Consider the following 20,385-nt stretch of genomic DNA (forward strand, 5'->3'; position numbering starts at 1 on the left):
TTGTGCATATAGTGATAGTTGTGCATATAGTGATAGTTGTGCCTATAGTGATAGTTGTGCCTATAGTGATAGTTGTGCCTATAGTGATAGTTGTGCCTATAGTGATAGTTGTGCATACAGTGTGGGACTGGCCCACCGGGATACCATGAAAACTCTTGTGTCAGTGGGGCCTCCTGCTAATAAACATTTGGCCTATTTCATGGTCATTCCTTATTTCTATGAGAACAAAGAGGCTAAATAAATGAAATAATAGCTTATAGTATATAAAGAAAAGAGACTCAGAGAATAGAGGTTTAGTAGCACCGAGAGTGGGTCCCTTGTCTAAGGTTTTTGGGTGGGCCCCTGGTGTTTCAGTACGGCACTGTGTGCATAAAGTTACAGTTGTGCAAGGTGCGTGGTAACATGTCCTTGCTTTGTTATAATGCACGGAGCTTGCAGAGAAGCGGCTGCGAATGTTGCTGATGCTGGCCGGGCTCCAAGTGAAAGCGAAAGCAACTCCATGTGTATGAGATCTGGCAACTGCCCAAGCAACTCTCAGGGACTTTTTCAGGGAGGGAGAGAGAGAGAAGGGAGGGAGCGTGCACACTGCAATAGCTTTCCCTGAAACGGCGCAGCTTCCAAGCATAGGGGAGAGAAAGACTGCTCCTGATCATGCACTGTACCATTGTCAAGGCATCATATCCAGCAGCAACATTCACTTACACTGGCACCAAATCAGTCTCTCACACACACACACATCTTGACTCATGGGCTGCTCTGTGGTCTCTCTCTCTCTCTCTCTCTCTCTCTCTCTCTCTCTCTCTCTCTCTCTCTCTCTATATATATATATATAAAACAAACAAGGGAAAGTTGTGCTCACCACATTTTTAAAACCATTATCTATATATATGGTGTTATATATATATATATATATATATATATATATATATAGAGTCCCACAGTACCAGCACTCAAACCGATGTTTCCAGTAGTGCACGATCAAAGGTAGGCATGTATATAACACGATGGATCAGCACACACTGTAATTTTGTGAAGCAATAGTGTTTATTTCATACAAAACACATTTTAATCCGACGTTTCGGTCCCACCTGGGGACCTTTTTCAAGGATGAAAAAGGTCCCCAGGTGGGACCGAAACGTCGGATTAAAATGTGTTTTGTATGAAATAAACACTATTGCTTCACAAAATTACAGTGTGTGCTGATCCATCGTGTTATATATATATATATATATATATATATATATATATATATCCAGTTTTATATATACATATATTTATTCATTTATATAAGCAATCATATAAATCCCCGGGCCTAGTGCTTTTTATACAGCTCACTGATTGTTTTATTTTAGAAATTACAGGAAATTCTTATAGTTTCTTCCCTTCTTTTTTTTTGTAACCTTGTTTATATCACAAATTGTCATGGTGGTGCACGATAATTTCCACTTGTTGAAAGTGGTATGTGCTCAACCAGAAATCCCCTTCCTTGCACAGGCTTGATAAAGGGGCCGGAGGGGTCCTAAGCGTTGCCTTGTTTGTGAAATGCTTATGGGCTAAATAAATCACCTATTTTCATGCAGCAACTATTTTTGGTGTGCTTCTGGATTTTACTTTTAGAGAAGAAAGGCAGAAGCGCTCAAACCACCCGCCACACTTTAATTTCACAAGTTGGAAACTCTTTCTATGTAGCGGTATATTATATCATTCAATGCAAATGCGCTCACCGCTGTTTCAAATTGGCTCGGGTGCACTTGCCCCGGGCCCTCCGCTTAAAATATTCCAATGTGGTAAAACTGTGGGTCACTCACCGCTCCTGTTCGGTGGTCCGGGTGCTGCGCCCCGAACCCTCAGCATGGGGGAGACATCAAAGTAAAAAGACAACTGCTTGGCACGCACTCCACAGGACTCCAGGTAGCGGTAAAAACTTATTTCTTTATTGCACAAACATATATCCTAACGCGTTTCGTGTGTTGCCACACGTAATCATAGGCATTGATTACGTGTGGCAACACACGAAACGCGTTAGGATATATGTTTGTGCAATAAAGAAATAAGTTTTTACCGCTACCTGGAGTCCTGTGGAGTGCGTGCCAAGCAGTGCTTCTGGATTTTGTCTAAATTATCATGGTGGAACTTTTGAAATTTATAGTACCGCGTAGAGCGCAATATTCTGAGGCAATTTGCATTTGGTTTTCATTTTGTTTATTTTATATGTATTTGTAGTCCCTTTCTGAAGTTTGGAATTTCAGAACTTATCTGCTAGGGTCCAAACAGGCCTGGATTTGCTGCGAGGCCGCAAGCTCAGGAGCGGCATGCCGCCCAGCCGTACTTCAATTTACGCTGAGCCGGAGCACTAGGGACTATGCGCCTTGTCCCAGTGCTCTGGCTGTAGATGAAACGAATGTGAATGTGCGAGATCCAAGGGAGGAAGCCGGCCTACGGGCATGCAGCACAAATTTTGTCCTGGGTCCAAATTACCTTAGCAACAGGGAGTTGTATATGAACAGGAGAGGAAATGAATAGGAGAGGAAATTAATGAAAAATACATTATATAAAGAAACAAAAATAATACAATTGTAGCCTTACAGGGCATTTGTTTTTAGATACGAAAATACAGGTAAATGGAGGGCACACCTAATTGCAGTTAAACAGTTAAACAGTTGGCAGGTGTATCCGCTACTTGTATTTTCTTGTCTGCCTGTTTCTGTACTTAAGGGTGGTATGTATATCATTATCATGTGAAATGTTTTCTTGTTTTTTTTTGTTTTTTTTTGTGAACATTAAGATGCTGTTTTGTTGTTCCTTTATTAGTAAAGTATATTTCAATTTTACCACCTGAGTCGAAAGGATTTTTTGAGTGTGCAGACCTGACTTTCTGTACATTTGTTTTTAGATGTCAGTGTCAGTGACCCCATTTGAAAGCAGCAAAAAAAACTACAAATAAAGACCAGCTGAAAAGTTGTTAGAATTTGCCATTCTATATAATATTAAAAGTTCATTTAAAAGTGAACCACCACTTTCAACCCTTTTAGCCACTTAACTCATAGGGGCAAATTTACTAAAGGGCTCTGCCACACTTTGCGAAACTTCGTCAGATGTTAATTCGCAGCAAATAAGCTTATTTATCAAAATGCGAAGTTTCGTCTTGGCAGATGAATGCTGGCGAATTTTGGCCAGCAAACCTTTGTCATTGCGAACATTTCTAAGCAAATTTTTACTAGTGACACTTCCTTCCCCAGCGAAATTCATTAACATATGTACAATTACGTCAGTTTAAATATGGCAGGTACATATACGTCATATATATACGTATATATATATATATAGATATATATAGGACGCAGTGGCGTAACTACAGAGGAAGCAGACCCTGCAGCTGCAGGGGGCCCAGTAGGTATAGGGGCCCATGAGGCCCTAACTGATGTACATTTTCAATAAATATTGGTAAAACAGGTCAACCTCTAGACATTATGGGGCCTGAAAAATAATTTGCTGTGGGGCCCAGTAATATCAAGTTACGCCACTGATAGGACGGCTCGTGTTTAGGAGCCGAAACGTTGAATAAACACTAAGAAGTTTTTTGCATCACAAAGACCCATGAGTGCGGACTCTTTTCTTTATTGATTGTACAATTTTTTGTTCCAGCACCTGGGCAGTGACCTAGTACTCTGGGTGCACCAGGCCCACTCTTCTTTGTGTATATATATATCCTTGAAAAGAACCTAATGTGGACCGAAACGTCGGAGATTACAGAATGATAATAAAAGAATTAAGCTTTTAAAAGGGAGTGCGGGTCAGAAGATTTTTTGATGCATAAACAATTATGCGTGCACCCCGCCATTGATAACCGCTTTGGAGTGCAGATACTCATTGGAAAACATATATATATATATATATATATATATATATATATATATATATATATATATATCTTTATTAGTGAATGTTGCTTGAAATGACCCCTTATTATAAAAATGGCCAAAGAAGCAAAATAAAGAAATAATAGTAAAAACCCCACACTTCCTTGCCAGAATTAAAATTTAGATTAAATCTAAATATAAGTGATTAGTGCTGTTATAATCACATGCTCAACTACCAATCAATTCAGTGCCAGCATGTAGTTAGTACATAATACTGTTACTGTGTATACTTACTGTGACTTCCAATTAATTTTGTACCTGTGCCCAATTACTAAATAATCTCAAAAATCCATTGTTTCTGTATAAATATTCTGTATAAATTAAGTAAAGTGCTAGTGCTATAAATATTAATTTTAAAGTGAGTTCATGATAAATAAAGCGTCAGCAATTCATGAGTAAAAGAATGGAAACAGAAAATAGTACAGAGGTGGAGCTGTCCCGAAGAAACTAACTGTAATTTCCTAAGCCATGGGACACCACTGTCACGTTTGGCGCCCTATATCCAGAACCCAAGCTAAACTCACTGGTCTTGGCTCTCACTTCTGCCTCTAACCGCCGCCTTTCACCTTGGGAGGAGCCCTCGGTTAATCGGATGCCACCAGGTCTTATTTGTGAGAGGAGCAAAGCTTACGGTTCTGGACGAAAGGGACACGATCGTCTCACCAGGATACTGGAAGGAAGATCACCACCAGGAACGGGCCAGCACAAGCAGAGAATAGTCAGACAGGCCGGAATCAGGATAGGAGAACGTAAGTGGACGGCAAAGGTCGGATTGGAGAGGTAAGAGTAATCACAAGCAGGCTAGGATCAGGATCGGAGAGGTCGGCAGAAGCATCACTAGAGGGGGACTGGCCCTGGTGCGTGACGCACAGCAGGGCCCGCCCCCCCTCCGAACCGCCGCATTTGGCAGTGGCGCGCAGTCTACCGGGGGCCCTGAGGGGGTGCGGGCCCTGCTCCACCGGTAGTTCCGCCACTGGAGGTCGGAGTAATCAGGCAGGCAAAGGTCAGGATTGGAGAGGATCAGAATAGTCACAGGCAGAGCAAGGGTCAAACCAGTAATATCAGATAGAATACACGAAAGCAAGGCACCTAGGAACTTTACAAATAGAACCTAACAACGGGCAACTTGCAGAACACTGAATTCCCCTTTCATCACGCCGGCGCATAAACCCGGAAGCATGCCGGCGCGCACCATAGTGGAACCAGACATGGAAGGAGCAAGACGCATATGGCGTCCCCGCCGGAGGCATGGCGGGAGCCCCCTCATGCCCAGGAAAAGCCCACTTCACTAGAAAAGCCCACTTCACCCTTTACTAAATTTGCCCTATAGACTATAATTTACCCACAGTAAAGGATAGTTCCAGCGCCATGGATTTAATATTTCTGTTTGGTTCTTTGATCTATGCCAATGTTTCCCTGGCAACAGCCAGCATAGAAGATGGTTATGTGATAGGAGAACGTAGAATATTCAGTGGTCAGATTGGAGAGGTCAGAGTAGTCACAAGCAGGCATCTATGCCAATGTTTCCCTGGCAACAGCCAGCATAGAAGATGGTTATGTGATGCATAATTTATGTTATTTAACATTTTATGTCATTATGATACTTGGCTATTTCCATTGGCAGTATAATGATGTCCATTCTTTTTTCTTCTTTAGTTATTTTGTTATTTATTTAGGTATTTATTTATTTTGGACTCGATTGACTAATGGCCCGAGTTGGCTTTCATTTAAACCACTTGGCAAAGCCAGTACAGGTGGTCCTTGCATTGAAAACACACAGGGGCAAATTCACTAAAGGGTGAATTTGTGCCTGCGCTACCACTAAACTAATTCACTAAAATGCAAAGTTGCGTCTCTGCAGCCGAACACTGGCAAAGTTTTGCTAACACGGTTCATAGCGAACTTTGTTAGCACACTTACACTTGGTAAATTTGAATAGGGCAGGTTCATATAGGTCATATATATGTCTTTATTAGAGTTGTTGGTGCAAATGCTTGAAGTAGCCACTTATTATTACAAAGGAAGCAAAATAAAGACAAAACAGATCCTCTAATGTATTAGACATGTACCCACCCTAAAACAAATGTGGCATGCCTTTCATATGGTAAAAAAAAAAGAAAATGTAAAAATACATTTTTTTTAATAGTTACAACTTTTAAAGACAAACCCGGTGAATGAGGTAACGTTTTGTACAACCAGATTGTTGAAATTGCAAACCGGAGAGCTGCTGAATAAAAAGCTAAATAACTAAAAAACCACAAATAATAATAAATAATAAAAAAAATGAAAACCAATTGCAAATTGTTTTAGAATATGCCTTTTTACATCATATTAAATGGTAACTCAAAGATGAACAACCCTTTACTGAATATATTTACGGTATACAATTCATACTTTGCATTGGGGAATGCTTTGTTGTAAAATTATTTCATAATTTCATAGTTTCATAGTGTGTAGCTTTTTACACTTTTAAATTACTATTTTTCCTATTACATATGGAGCAGTTCCGTGAACCAGTGAGGCTGTAATTAGCAATAATAAGAGTAAAAATTCTATTTCATAATACACTTAAAAATGCTCTAATTTAAATGCTTTAAATGCACAATTTAAATGCTCTGCAGCATTTATCACATATTCCCGTTTGATTTGTATGTTGAGCACTTCTATCACCTGCTGTGTTTTGTCAGTGTTGTCAGTGCTCAGCAGTGTTTGTGTTGGTTTTCTGTAGTTACAAAAATGTGTGCTGAAATAACTACTGAACTTCCCTAAACATGCTTATGTTTGTCTATACATGTGCATCTATTTGGTTGTTTGTGGGGGAAGGGGGTTGTAATTGCAGTTACTGAATTCATAGGCTTTTGAATTAACTTTTTTACTTAAAGGGGATCTAAACTCAAAAATAACATTTTGGATAGTAAAAGAAAATGTAATTCCAAGCCACATTCCAATACTGAAGAAATGTAGTGATAAATGTAAGTTATCTGTGTAAATATATAGTGAATAAAGTACCCCCTCTTGTAAAATATATGGATATTATAAGTTACCGAGGAGTTTCATGACCATATAAAAACACGAGGCCGAAGGCCGAGTGTTTTTATACAGGTCATGGAACTCCGAGGTAACTTATAATATCCTCATATTTTACAACTGGGGGTACTTTATTTATTATAATACACAAGTTTCAGTGAGTCATGTGACAGAAATGACATCAGAACTCACCGTTTATAACTGATGACATCAGAACTCACCGTTTATAAGGATATAATTTATAATGTGTATTATAATTACTTATAAGATCAATATGTGTCTGTACCTTGGTGTTCTCTGCACTGGTGGGTCTGTCTTGAAACAGTGTAGTGGAAGCCAAGTAAAGTACTGTTCTCAATTGCAGTTATTATTGCGTCTTATTCAAATCAATGTATGGTTGCTAGTGTAATTTAGACCCTAGAAACCAGATTGCTACCATTGCAGACTGGTGAGCTGCTGAATAAAAAGCTAAATAACTCAAACATTGTATTGTCTCAGAATATCACTCTCTACAATACATCATACTAAAAGTGAATTTAAAGGTGAACAACCCTTTTAAAGCCATGGGGGAAAATGATAGATAGATAGATAGATATTAGATATTATTTGGTTTTACATCCCCTTTAAAATGATGCAAAAGTGTGTCCATTAGTGCTCATTCAAAAAGGACTTGTGGATAGGGCCTGATGTCCTTTTCTTTTTAGTTATAAATGGTAACTTCTGATGTCAGGTTATAAATCACTTTTGGCTCAACAGAAAAAATTGCTAACTTGACTGAAGTGCATAAGAAGGGTGCAGAAGTGTGCCCCTTAGTGCTCATTCAAAAAGGATTTGCAGATAGGGCCTGACTGCGTTCCACACCAACACTGGATTGGAGCATTGCATCCTGTTAGTGGTAAATAACCCCTTATGAGTGCAGACCTGCCAACCTTTTGGTCAGGAGAGGGAAACTTGGGGATCACAAACTTGACCACACCCATATTAAATCCTAAATAGCACAAAGACAACAAAACAATCCTTGTACTGGGCTGGCAGGTCACCAGGAAAAAGCCTGTAGGCCCCATGTAATTGTGGGTGTGGGGGGCCCCTGAACCCAGTCCTACATTGCTTGGACATATGCTGAAAAAAAGTATCATTAAACAGACAATGTAGCAAGACAATTTAAACAGGTAAATATGCTATAATATATAATAATATATATAATATAATGCTAGTGTGAATCTAGCAATTCTTCTAAACCAAGGTAGCAGTAGTAAAACTCTGGGTAAACAAATCACATCGTCATGGAAATTTCAGTATAGGGTTGCTACTAGTGATGTGCCGGCCGGCCCAAAACCCTTTGGTTGGGCGGGTTCGGGACAGCTACTGCAAAAAGTCTTCAGGTCCCGGACGGGATTTCCTTCTGCTCTCCCCATCCAAAACAGGTGCTGGTCAAGGGAAACTCAACCTGCACCACTAGTTGCTACCCCGGCTTTTACTTTGCAGTCTTGTTTGGTAAAAATTATAGCAATTTTATTGAAGATAGAAAGGGCAGATTTTATTTTTCAAGAAAAAGTGGCAACCTCATAAAATTATATGACTCTCATAAAGCAAGTCATCATGCAGTACATTGGCAGGTATCCATATCACAGCAGGCACACGATACATATGTAGGTCAAACATATATCCATGCTTAACTCTTGCTCATCTGTTCAGGTTCCATTGCATTGCTGTGTGCTAAGCAAATTCCCACTGTACATTCATTAAAAATGTTTAGCAAGTGTTTTGTAAATGTAAAAGCTACTGAAAGAAGTATCTGCACTACTGGTTTAGACTTCTGAAACAACCTAGCAGAAGAAGACAGAAAATTAACAGAACTGGCTTCCACCAAATTGTTTTAAGAGTTAGAACTGAAGAAGAGAAACAGATAAACAAATACAATTTTCAACTTCAATTATGTTTATAAATAACGTTAAAATGAATGTATAGTTGAAAGTTGCTTAGCATGACATATTGTTTCATTGTGCATAATTCGTTGTTGGTTGGTGGACCCCTTAAATGGCTTTGTATAGGTCTACTTGGGATTGCCAGTAATTACAGAGGTTATTTCCATGATTGCCATGTGCAAGTGTTTTCTATTTCCAAAATAAAAATAAATTGTATTTCAATATATGTTTTTATGTAGGTCCACAGATATATTGGATTCTGCTTAATCCTGTACAATGCTGTAGCCAGTGACCCGCAAATGGAGTGCTGAGGTCGCACATCAACACAGCCAATTTATTTGGTTGATTATTTAGATGGTAGATTGTATGTTGGCACTTTAATCAAACATTTGCAGCTTTGTATTTGCAAGTAGAGTTGTCAATGTGTTTTTAGGAGGACCCCGATAACTTGCCAACTCGTTTTGGAAGGGCCAAGTTGGCAGTTTTTATAGGCCTGGGTTTGGTCACTTTCACAGAGCTAGATAGCGTGGAATACTTTATCAGACAATTTGAAACATGACAGTCTAGCATTCTGTTGAATAGTCTGCCCAAAGGTAAAATGTGTTGTTTTTTTTTATAAATTTAATACAAAAATCTTAATTTCTACCAGGTAAAGTCATGATGCTGCTGCTCAGAGCTCATTTTCCTATTTAGCCACAACAGATCTTGGCTTTTATTTTGCCCTCTGTCGTGTACGGAAATACATTTGCTTACATTTAAGGATTTAGGCTTTAAATGAGGGATTCAACTTATAGCACTTCATGAAGTGATTGTGCTTCTTTAATTATTTCACAATACAGAGTAGGAAACCTAGGTACTTTCTAAGCTGCTGTATTTCCTGCACAATTTGAGGAATTGAAAGGAAAAACACATTAAATCCAAAGGCTAAAAGGGTTCTGCCGCTGTTTTATAATAGAATATTTTACCGTCATTGTTTCATTAACCCACGCAGTTATAAGTACATGTAGCTGGTACCAAGATTGTACAGAAATCATTAGACAAATGCTGTATTATAATGACAGTAACAAAATAGTATCACTAATATTAAAGATGATGTTCACCCCTGCAGTGAAAGGATTAAAAATAACAAAACCACTGGAAGTATTTGTTGTGCATTAGGAAGCTACTTAGGTTGCAAAGATCAGTTTCTAGGACAACGTACAGGTGTTCCCAAAAAAGATGATTTTTCTATGGAAACATCAGTAAGCAGTGTAAATTCAGAGGGGACACACAGCTATATGGAAGTATTAAATGACAAGAAGGATTAATCACTGGGTAGGTGTTAATTTGTTAGGTAACCACAGCCCTTCCTCTTCCCACAAAATGCACCAGCCCACCTCTGTTGGGAGGTGAACTTTTATGTAACAGGTTTTATTCTCTGTGTTCAGATTTTACTATAATGAGTATGCGCATGGTCCAAGGGGGAGCAAGGGATCTCTGAGACAATAGAAAAGATGGTAGGTGGTGGTGTAGCCCTTTTCAGCTCTCTAACTCTGAGTTAGTCACACCTTGAAGGGGGACCACTTGGGGCATAACTGTTCAGTGAGTTTGCAATTGATCCTCAGCATGCACAGGGCCGGATTTACATTGCGGGAACCTCTAGGCACACAGATGTTCGTCGCCCCATCCTCTCCCTTTTATTCATGCAAATTTACATAATTGGGACCAGAGCAATGGGGGTTGGCACATGGGGAATTTAAAAAACGATTTTATCTCCAGTGCATCCCCATTGTTTCTGAACCAATGTGGGTGAGGTTGGGCAGCATGCCGCCCCCTAAAATCCTGCCACCCTAGGCCCGGGCCATGGTGGCCTTTCCACAAATCTGGGCCTGAACAGTTATGACCCATGTGCCCCCCCTTAAGTCACTGATTGGTTACTGCCTGGTAACCAATCAGTGAAAACCAAGAGAGCTTAAAAGCAGGAAGTAGTTATGTTATGTCCAGTCACTCCAGCCTTTATACATTACATTTTTGGCTACAAACATTTTTATTTTGCACAGCCTATCCATTTACCCAATTTTTATTTTTATACTGAACAATTCCTTTAAAATATATCACTTTTGTGACATTCTTGTTTCCAGCTAAGTGTAACACTACGGGGCACATTTACTATTGGTCGAATATCGAGGGTTAATTAACCCTCGATATTCGACCCTCGAAGTAAAATCCTTCGACTTTGAATATCGAAGTCGAAGGATTTACTGCAAATGCTGCGATCGAACGATCGAAGGAAAAACCGTTTAAATCCTTAGAATCGAACGATTCGAAGGATTTTAATCCATCGATCGAAGGATTTTCCTTCGATCAAAAAAAGCATAGAAAGCTTATGGGGAAGGTCCCCATAGGCTAACATTGGTGCTCGGTAGGTTTTAGATGGCGAAGAAGTTAGTCAAAGTTTTTTTTAAAAGAGACAGTACTTCAACTATCGAATGGTCGAATAGTCGATCGATTTTTAGTTTGAATCGTTCGATTCAAAGTCGTAGTCGTAGTCGAAGGTCGAAGTAGCCAATTCGATGGTCGAAGTATCCAAAAAAAACTTCTAAATTCTAAGTATTTTTCATTCTAACCCTTCACTCGAGCTAAGTAAATGTGCCCCTACATTTTGTTTCTTTTGAAGTTTATAGTAAGTATTGTTACACTGATTAATAGCCCTGTTTAGAAAGCAAACTAAAGTACTTAAGACATAAAAAGGGAAATGTAATAAAAATTGTAAACAGAAAAGAAAGTGCACAAATGAGAAGAAAAAATCAAATGTTGCAGTGTAATATTCTTCATTAGACTGATATTGCAGTGGTGAATTGCACATAGCGCACTTTTAAAGCACGCATGCTACATTTATTACATAACTGTGCATTGGCACAAATTATAACATTTCTTCTGCCATTAAACACTTGGTAATAAAGATATTACTTTTGAGCAAAGGAAGATATGTTTGCACGAAAACATATATTTTCTCATTGTGAACATTTTCCGTTGATGATATATGTTACATTCCCCTGGAATGGTTTTGTCTGCAGTATAATGTTGTTAAAGTTAGTCTCAATAACTTATTCAAATACAGAGTTGAGGAATGACGTGGGAGAAAACGAAACAGTTCCATCACCAATGCATTTGGCTTCAGCCTTTGCCAAGGTTCCATGATTCAACATTGAGGCCTCAGTAGCTGGAGACCTGCCAATAAACAAACAAACATTGCGCTCACTCTGCTGATGCCCGTGTGTGCCCCTACAAATGCTGCCTGGTATAAGCAGTCTGGACAACAGTGCTGAATACTAGTAACTTAACCAGCTTGCTGGGGGCAGGATTCTCATTGCATAGTTTTGAGTTCCCCCCTCCCATATTACATGGCGGAAATGTCTATTCTTATTAGAAAGCTATTTTTCTTTTTATATAGCAAGCAAGCAGGTTTTCTTGCATGGCAAGATATTATGCTAAACAGTACACACCTTGTTAGCTAAGCAGAAAGGTATTTCATAGAATAATACATAACGCCTACATCAACATATCATTGTTTTGTTCCTTCTTGATTTCAAAGATGGTGTTATTTATTTTTAACATCTTTAAAGGAGAAGGAAAGCTACCAAGTCAGTTTATTGCTGATAGATTAGCCACAACAGAGCAAGCTAGAATGCAGTTTTTATTCTTTAGAATGCTTTTCCATACCTGAGTAAACAGCTCTAGACACTGTCTCTGTATGTTTAGGACTGCAGCTGCCATATTGCTTGCTGTGACATCACTTCCTGTCTGAGTCTCTCCCTGCTCTGAGCTCAGATTACAGCAGGGAAGGGAGGAGGGAGGGGAGCAAACTGAGCATGCTCAAGCCCAAGCCCTGGAGGTTTAAGATGAAAACAGGAAGTCTGATACAGAAGCCCATGTGTACACAATAGAAATGTGGTGTTTCTTTTGACAGGGGACTCTTAACAGCATTACTTTGAGGATTTACTAGTGTATTTATATAGACCTTTCTGATAAAGTTTACTTCGTTTTAACCTTTCCTTCCCCTTTAACATTTTCCCCTTATATTGTATTGTATAATGTAATGGTGCGCAGTGTCGGATTGGCCCACCAGGATACCGGGAAAACTCACGGTGGACCCAGGTGTCAGTGGGCCCTCATGCTTCTAACCATTTGGCTTATTTCATGGTCATTCCCTATTTCTGCATGGGAACAAAAAGGCTAAATAGATCACATAATAGATTATAGAAAATATAGAAAAAAGACGGAGAGTAAAGAGATTGAGCGAGTAGAGGAAAAGGAGAAATAGTTTGGAGAGTGGGCCCACAGTCTAAGGTTTTCTGGTGGGCCCCTGGCATCTCAGTTCAACACTGATGGTCCGCTACTTACTCAGGTCTAGTTACCCATAATAACGAGATGTGTTTTTACTGACCAATAAATGCTGTCTTCTGATTGGTTGCTATGAGTGGCTAGACCAGCAGCAGACTTTACACCTGTTATGACTTTATTCCTAAATACACTGTATATTGCCCCTCAGTGCTCTGTGCCTGTTGCATGAATGAATGAATGAAAGCTCCTCTCCTGGAGCTCTCTCTATTGTATCAAATCTTTCGAAAGTGTCTTTGGTTTCACCTATTATATAAATGTAACCGGTTAAAATAAAATGGGAGTGGCACCACTTTTTAGCGAACAGAAAGTAAGACAATGTTTTTATCTCTCTGTTCCTGTATGACTAATGAAATAAATAATTAAATAATTAAATAATAAAAAAGCTTATCATCAGACTGAACATCTACGCAAAGAGCCACCATGGAGGAGGTGAAAACACACAGTTTAACTGATCAGACTTCATTCCTACGCATTAACAAAAAATCTCAAGAGAGATTGATTTTTCTTTTTTATAAAGACACTTCCTTCAAAAGAGAGAAGTAGCTATTGGTTTTGTAGCTGCAAATACATGCTTCTTTGCAAATATCAAATTTCATCCCTTCTCAGTCTCTTATAAATACTCTAAGGGCTCTTACACACGGCCATTTTTACCTGCGCTCCCCTGCGTTGTGCTTTCTTTCATTCAGCCGCAGGGGGGCGCAGTCAATTATTTTGAAGGGGGCTGTACTCACACAGACGCATGTATGCGCTTACATGCGTCTGTGTGAGTACAGCCCCCTGCCCCCTGCTCCCCTGCGGCTTAACGGAAGAAAGTGCAACGCAGGTAAAACCGGCCGTGTGTAAGAGCCCTAACACCCATGTGTGTGTATATATATATATATATATATATATATATATATATATATATATATATATATATATACACACACACACACACACACACACACACACCTGGGGCTGATTTACAAACAGGTGCTAAATTGCCAGTAGCAGCTACTCAGATTTTTGTTTTAGTTTTCTGACTGTTTCAAGCTAATTGCTGATTGGTTGCAGCTGGCAATTGGAATTGTGTAGTTTAGTACCTATGTTAGTAAATAAGCCTATATATACAGACAAGTCCACTTATACATATAACTGGTTTGGAACCCAAACACACACAGACATATGTAAAACTAAAGTTGTTTCATAATTTTGCAGAGGAAACCCCATCCAAATGGAATTATTTGCTTACAAAGAAACATATTTTCTAACCTACAGTTCCATTTTTGGGTCTCTTGCCCTTTCTCTGCCTTTGAGTACTACAGTAGAGGCAATATCCTGTACTTGATATGAGGGTGAAAGGTACTCCCGCACTCCAAAAGCAAAAAAGGCAGGGGAATTGACTCCTTTTAAATTAAGATAATGTGTTTGTTTAGTGAGTAAGGGCCCTTACAAATGGCGTTTTTTCGTTGCGCTTTCTTCCGTTCAGCCACAGGGGAGCACAGGAGTAGACACAATCACTTATTTTGAATGGGGCTGTACTCACACAGAGGCATGTAAGCGCCAAACGCAGGTTGGGACGCAGCATGTTGCATTTCACCTGCGTTCTGCGTATACATGTGTCTGTGTGAGTACAGCCCCCTTCAAAATAATTGACTGTGTCTAATCCTGCGCTCCCCTGCGGCTGAACGGAAGAAAGCGTAACGCAGGGGAAAACGCCCGTGTGTAAGAGCCATAAATGTAAATGGAAATTTAGTGGGTAATGTTATAAAAAGTTATCTCATCAGCAGGTAGCATTTATTGGCACCCTGTTTGAAAGCAACTAATTGTTTGCTATAAGTTACTAAAACTGGACAAACTTTGCCCTTTTATTACATTCCTACATTAGACTGTAAGCTGTTCTGGGTGCATTCTGGGTGCATTCAGCAGCACAAACTTAGATTTTTATTGTAAAATGCTGCATAATGCTTCAATAATCAGTGAGATGTTTGTGTTCATTATTCTGTCTAAACTAGAATAACTGCTTGATGTTAATCGACCAGACCATTGCTATATAACCCCCTTGGATTCAAATGTCTCTTATAATGCTTACTTTTGCCTTTTACTGTATAAAACCATGTTTTTGAAAAAGGGAAGTCACTACTTTACCTAAACCACAGTAAACAGCTATGCAGCCATGCAGATCAGAGTCTGTGCACATGATTTCCTGCACTCTTTAAATACACTTTCCATATAATATAAAAATGATATCAGCATTGACCTGCAATAGTGTACTTGATCATTGGTGGGGCAAATTTATGAACAACAGAAAATTCAGCCCAGTGCAAGATCCCATATCAACCAATCAGCAACATTTGAACTGTCTATTGTGATTGGTTACTTTGGATTACTGCATTGGTACAAATCTGCCCAGTGTCTGTGTTTATTTGAACCCCATAAAGGTTTATTTTTTCAGATTGTAATTGGAGTCGGGTAGTTTATTATGTTTATTCTCTATTGGAAAGAAAGAACAAAAAAACAGAGAATAAAAAAATTGTGAGAAACAAAAGGGTGAAAAAAGACAATAATACCTAAGGCTACCTATAGTAGTATTTTACGTGCCTTTAACATTGGTGGAAAAGAAGTGTCTGGTCAAGAAGCTCAAATGGACATTCTGTACCTTTGTTCATATGAGAAGTTGTCCATAGTCTATTTTAGCCTGCAATGTCTGGCACCTAGTACAAGTTCTGCTGCAGTTTAGCTGATATTTTGCAGTTGGACTCCAGTGACATGAGAGAACATATGACCTTACTTCTCATTGTTGAAGAGACAACTGAAGAAAACTGTTAGGAGAGTACTAGAAGTTTAAAGTAGAACTCTACTGATAATCAGATTTTTGAATAAATAAAGGAAATGCCATTCAAAACAGCTATACGTTAATAAAACATTGTGAATGGTTTTAAAGTTGAAGTCAACCTAATCAGTGTATACTGGAAAGTTATTTAGAATTAAAATTTCTTTCATTATTGCAAAAGCACATTTTGGCCGGTGATCCGTAATCCTTGGGGGCAACCACCCCCTGATAGTAGCTTTGGTGCCACTTCAATAAATACTCTTTATTACCGGTATTTGTTTGTGGCCTTGTTGTATAAGAAACTTTAATTTTGCTCAGATCAGGAAGTAAAGTAGAGCAGAATATCTAACTGTGCTGTTTACTTCAGTTCATGCTTGCAGGGTTGTCAAACCCATACCCAAACATAGACACCATTTGCATAGTCTTTGCACTGAATGACTTACATCACATGCTCTACCACAGGCTGGTAGTTTCCTTCTGACTTTTTCTTTCACCTGTGTTAGAATGACATGGAAATATGGGGCAGAGGAACAATAACATATTGGAGTAGATGGTTTAGGGTTGTGATCCCCAACCATTTGCTCGTGAGCAACATGTTGCTTACCCACCCCTTAGATGTTGCTCCCAGTGTCCTCAAAGCAGGTGCTTATTTTTTAATTCCAGGCTTGGAGGCAAGTTTTGGTTGTATAAAAACCAGGTGTACAGATATAAGGAGCCTCCTGTAGTCTGCCAGTCAACATAGGGGCTACCAAATAGCCAATCACAGTCTTTATTTAGTACACCCAAGGATCTTTTTTGTGTTGCTCCCCAACTCTTTTTACACTTGAAACTGGCTCAAGGGTAAAAAAGGTTGGGGACCACCAGTTTAGGGAGTAATGTTTGGCATCTGTACCGCAATTGATCTTTGCCTATTGCAAACTGTGCTGGCCACATGATTCAGGGAGATATGAGATATGTTAAGCAAGTAACAAAAGTGGGGAATGATCTCTGACGGATTTACCCATGGGCCAATCATAAACATACCAGGAACAACTGGAACAGCCGTGCACTATACTCTGGTGTATGGGCAGATACAGTTTTCAGACCTGCCCAGTTTCTGAATGATCCACAATAGTTGTATTAATAATCATAAGGTTTCATATGATTTCACATGACTGTTATATATATATAACATTGTTATGTGTGTGGCTAAGACTGCTGAGAGGAATAAACTTCTCCGGCCCCTTCACTTTCCAAATGATACATAGCTTCATGTGACTGTCAGATTCATTTGGAGGTGTGGTTTTTAATGTAATTTTTTTGCCTTATAGCCATTCAACCCTACCTCCCCCCCCCCGTCTCATTCTTTCTGACTTTCAGTTCTTGTGGCTAGGGTCAATGACTCTAGCATCCATATAGCAGACCAAATAGCTGAAAACTAGTGTTTTCTTTGTAATATTTAGGGACGAGAAGATTCGGGGAGATTAGTTGCCTGGCGACAAATGACCTCTTCTTCGGGTGACTAATCCTCGGGTTTCCTCATGAGGCAACTTCGGAAAACGAATCGCTCCGAGTGTCATCCCTCTGTCGATTTAGATTCTAGCCAGCGGGGAGGCTTTTCGGGGAGATTAGTTGCCCGAAAAGAGCTGATTTGTCGGCAGGCGACTAAATCTCCCCGAATCTTCTTGTCTGTCTATGTCCTAACACCTTCTTTTTAATCTGTAGGGGAAAATATGTCAACGATGGATCTGGGCACTATAGACATGAGTGCACTGAACTGGAATTTAGAGCCAGAATTGGACTCGGAAGCACTGCCATCGGATTTATCAGGTGAATTGCTTTCAAACATGTATTGAACCTACATACAGAGCTTAGTGTTTGTGTCTCTTTGGTATAACTGCTTTACAAAGAGATGATTCCAGATGTAGTGCCAAAAGGAGCCTTCTATAGTCTGCCAGTAAACATAGGGGCTTCAGAATAACCAATAACAGCCCTTATTTGGTACACCCAAGAAAAATTTTTATGCTTGTGTTGCTCCCCAACACTTTTTACACTTCAATCTTGATCACGGGTAAAAAAAGGTTGGGGATCTCCAGTTTAGAGACTAATGTTTGAGATTTGAACCACAATTGATCTTTGCCTTTTGCAAACTGCCTTATGACTCAGAGAGATATGAGATATGTTATGCAATTTAGAAAAGTCATGTCTTGATGGGGAATGATCTCTGACAGATTTACCCATTGGCCAACCATAACGAATACAAGGAACAACTGGAACAGCAGTGCACTGTACTCTGGTGTTTTGTCAGATGCAGTTTTGCAGACTTGCCCATTTTCTGAAAGGACCATTAGAGCCACCATAGTTATATCAATAATCATAAGACACAGGGTTTTCTATAATTTCATATGACTGCTACAGTATATATTATTATGTGTATGGATAAGACTACTGAGAGGGATAAGTGTCTCAGGCCCCTACACTTTCCAAATGATACATAGCTTCAAATGACAGATTCATTGGGAGATGGGTTTTTTTCTATGCCTTAGTTATGCATCTTATTTTTCTCATTCCAGAGGCTAGGGTCAAAAAAAAGAAAATATGGATTTCTTCAGTTAATTGCCAGCATAGCTTTTATTGTACTCATGTTGAAATGTTGGTGTATATGGCCCCTTTAATCTATGCAGGACCAGGCTCTTTCATGGGAATTTATTAAAAAAAAAAGTGCAGCCCTGCATTGCTAGAGATAGTGACACTTTACTGTGAATCATAGGAACCTGTCAGTATCACTTTAATCAAACCTGAGCAATATGATACTGCAGAATTGGTTTTATGGCTGTTGGCAGTTCAGAAGGAAATGATAAGGCCTTATTAAACTACTTACTTCTTGTGAAAGGCAGCTGCAATTCACTTATTAAGATAAGGAAGCCTCTTATTTATAAAATAATGTCTGTCTGCCATTTGACATAAATGTGCAACTTGTGTAATGGCCTTTTGATTTGTTTTGTTTTAGATATTGAAAGGTTGTTGCTTGATGGCCCTTTGGATTTTGAACTTGAAGATAACGGCAACAATTTTATTGATAATGACGAAGAATATGATAAAATTGGTGAGAAACTATTATTGCGCCTGCCTTGCCACCTGAAGCCTCTGGTTATAGGGCTTAAGTTAACTTTGAGTATGTTATAGACTGTCCTATTCTTAGCAGCGTTTCAGCTGGTCTTCATTCTTTATTTATTTTTATAGTTTTAAAATATTTGCCTTTGCCTTCCTCTTCTGCCTCTTTCCAGCTTGCAATATAAATTGATATCTGGTTGAACATTTCTCCATTGGCTGAAATACACTGTCCTTTGCAGCCAAAAAAAATATTGCTCTGTGAGGCTAGAATTAAAGTTATTGTTACTTTGTATTACTTACTGTATTTTTCTATTAAGGCCTTTCCTATTCATATTTTAGCCTGCCATTCAAACCACTGCTTGATTGATAAGGTAAATTGTATCCTACCAACCAGATAGTTTTAAAAATTCAAAAATGGAGAGCTAAATATTTTAACATTACAAAAAATTAAAAATAAAGACCAGTTTAAATTGTCTTAAAAATATCACTCCCTACGTCGTACTGAAAGTAAGTTTAAAAGTGAAGTACCCCTTAGAATGGCTGCCATTCCTATGCAGGAAGAAAAACAATAGCGTTGACCTGCTAGTTATTAGTGGGTTTACATGGAAATCTCAAATAAAAAAAATTAAAAAAAATATTCATAATGTTTGTAATTACATTTTAAAGAATATGGATTGAGATGTTCTTAATTACAGCTGAAACTTTAGTGATGATGTTGCATAGATTGCTACTCTAGCCTCTTTATTGTCTGTGGCTCACTGATAATCTTCTATGCTAGCAATGGTATAAACATGGAATATCTCAAAATTCCTATTGACTGTTTCTGGACATAGGTGAGCTATATGAGAGTCAATCCCAATCCTATATATAGCTAGCCTAACACTTTGTTTTCTAATGTTTTAGCAAGAATATGCAATTATATCTTTGGTGAAGATCATCAGATGGAAAGTTTATTGGGTAAGTGCTTGCACAATTCATCTCAGTTCTTTGATTTAGCCTTGGTCTCTCTGCACAGCATCTTTAATATTCGGGCTAGAGTATACAATAAAACCTGAGCTTGGAAGTCATTGCACAAACCCTGCAGAATGTGACTTGTGAGGAGCAGGAGATACAGTTTATTACACAACGTTAGTTAACAGCACATCTCCCTATTCCATTTTTTTTATATGCATGCCATATAACCATATGTACATACACAATGTACCCACACCAATGTACACCATGG

The 20,385-nt window shown here is 38.9% G+C and overlaps 1 protein-coding gene across 2 annotated transcripts in view; it reads left to right on the forward strand.

The window, feature by feature from the left end:
* Positions 1 to 20,385, forward strand: part of LOC108701883 (MHC class II transactivator-like) — a 55,302-nt gene that overhangs the window by 9,460 nt on the left and 25,457 nt on the right. For both annotated transcript variants that reach the window (XM_041576679.1, XM_041576680.1), the window contains 3 exons: positions 17,772 to 17,876; positions 19,057 to 19,152; positions 20,064 to 20,117. In XM_041576679.1, coding sequence (XP_041432613.1) covers positions 17,772 to 17,876; positions 19,057 to 19,152; positions 20,064 to 20,117 — 255 coding nt within the window. The remainder of the gene's footprint in view (positions 1 to 17,771; positions 17,877 to 19,056; positions 19,153 to 20,063; positions 20,118 to 20,385) is intronic.

This window comes from Xenopus laevis, chromosome 9_10L (genome assembly GCF_017654675.1).
Source record: "Xenopus laevis strain J_2021 chromosome 9_10L, Xenopus_laevis_v10.1, whole genome shotgun sequence".
Lineage (NCBI taxonomy): Eukaryota > Metazoa > Chordata > Amphibia > Anura > Pipidae > Xenopus > Xenopus laevis.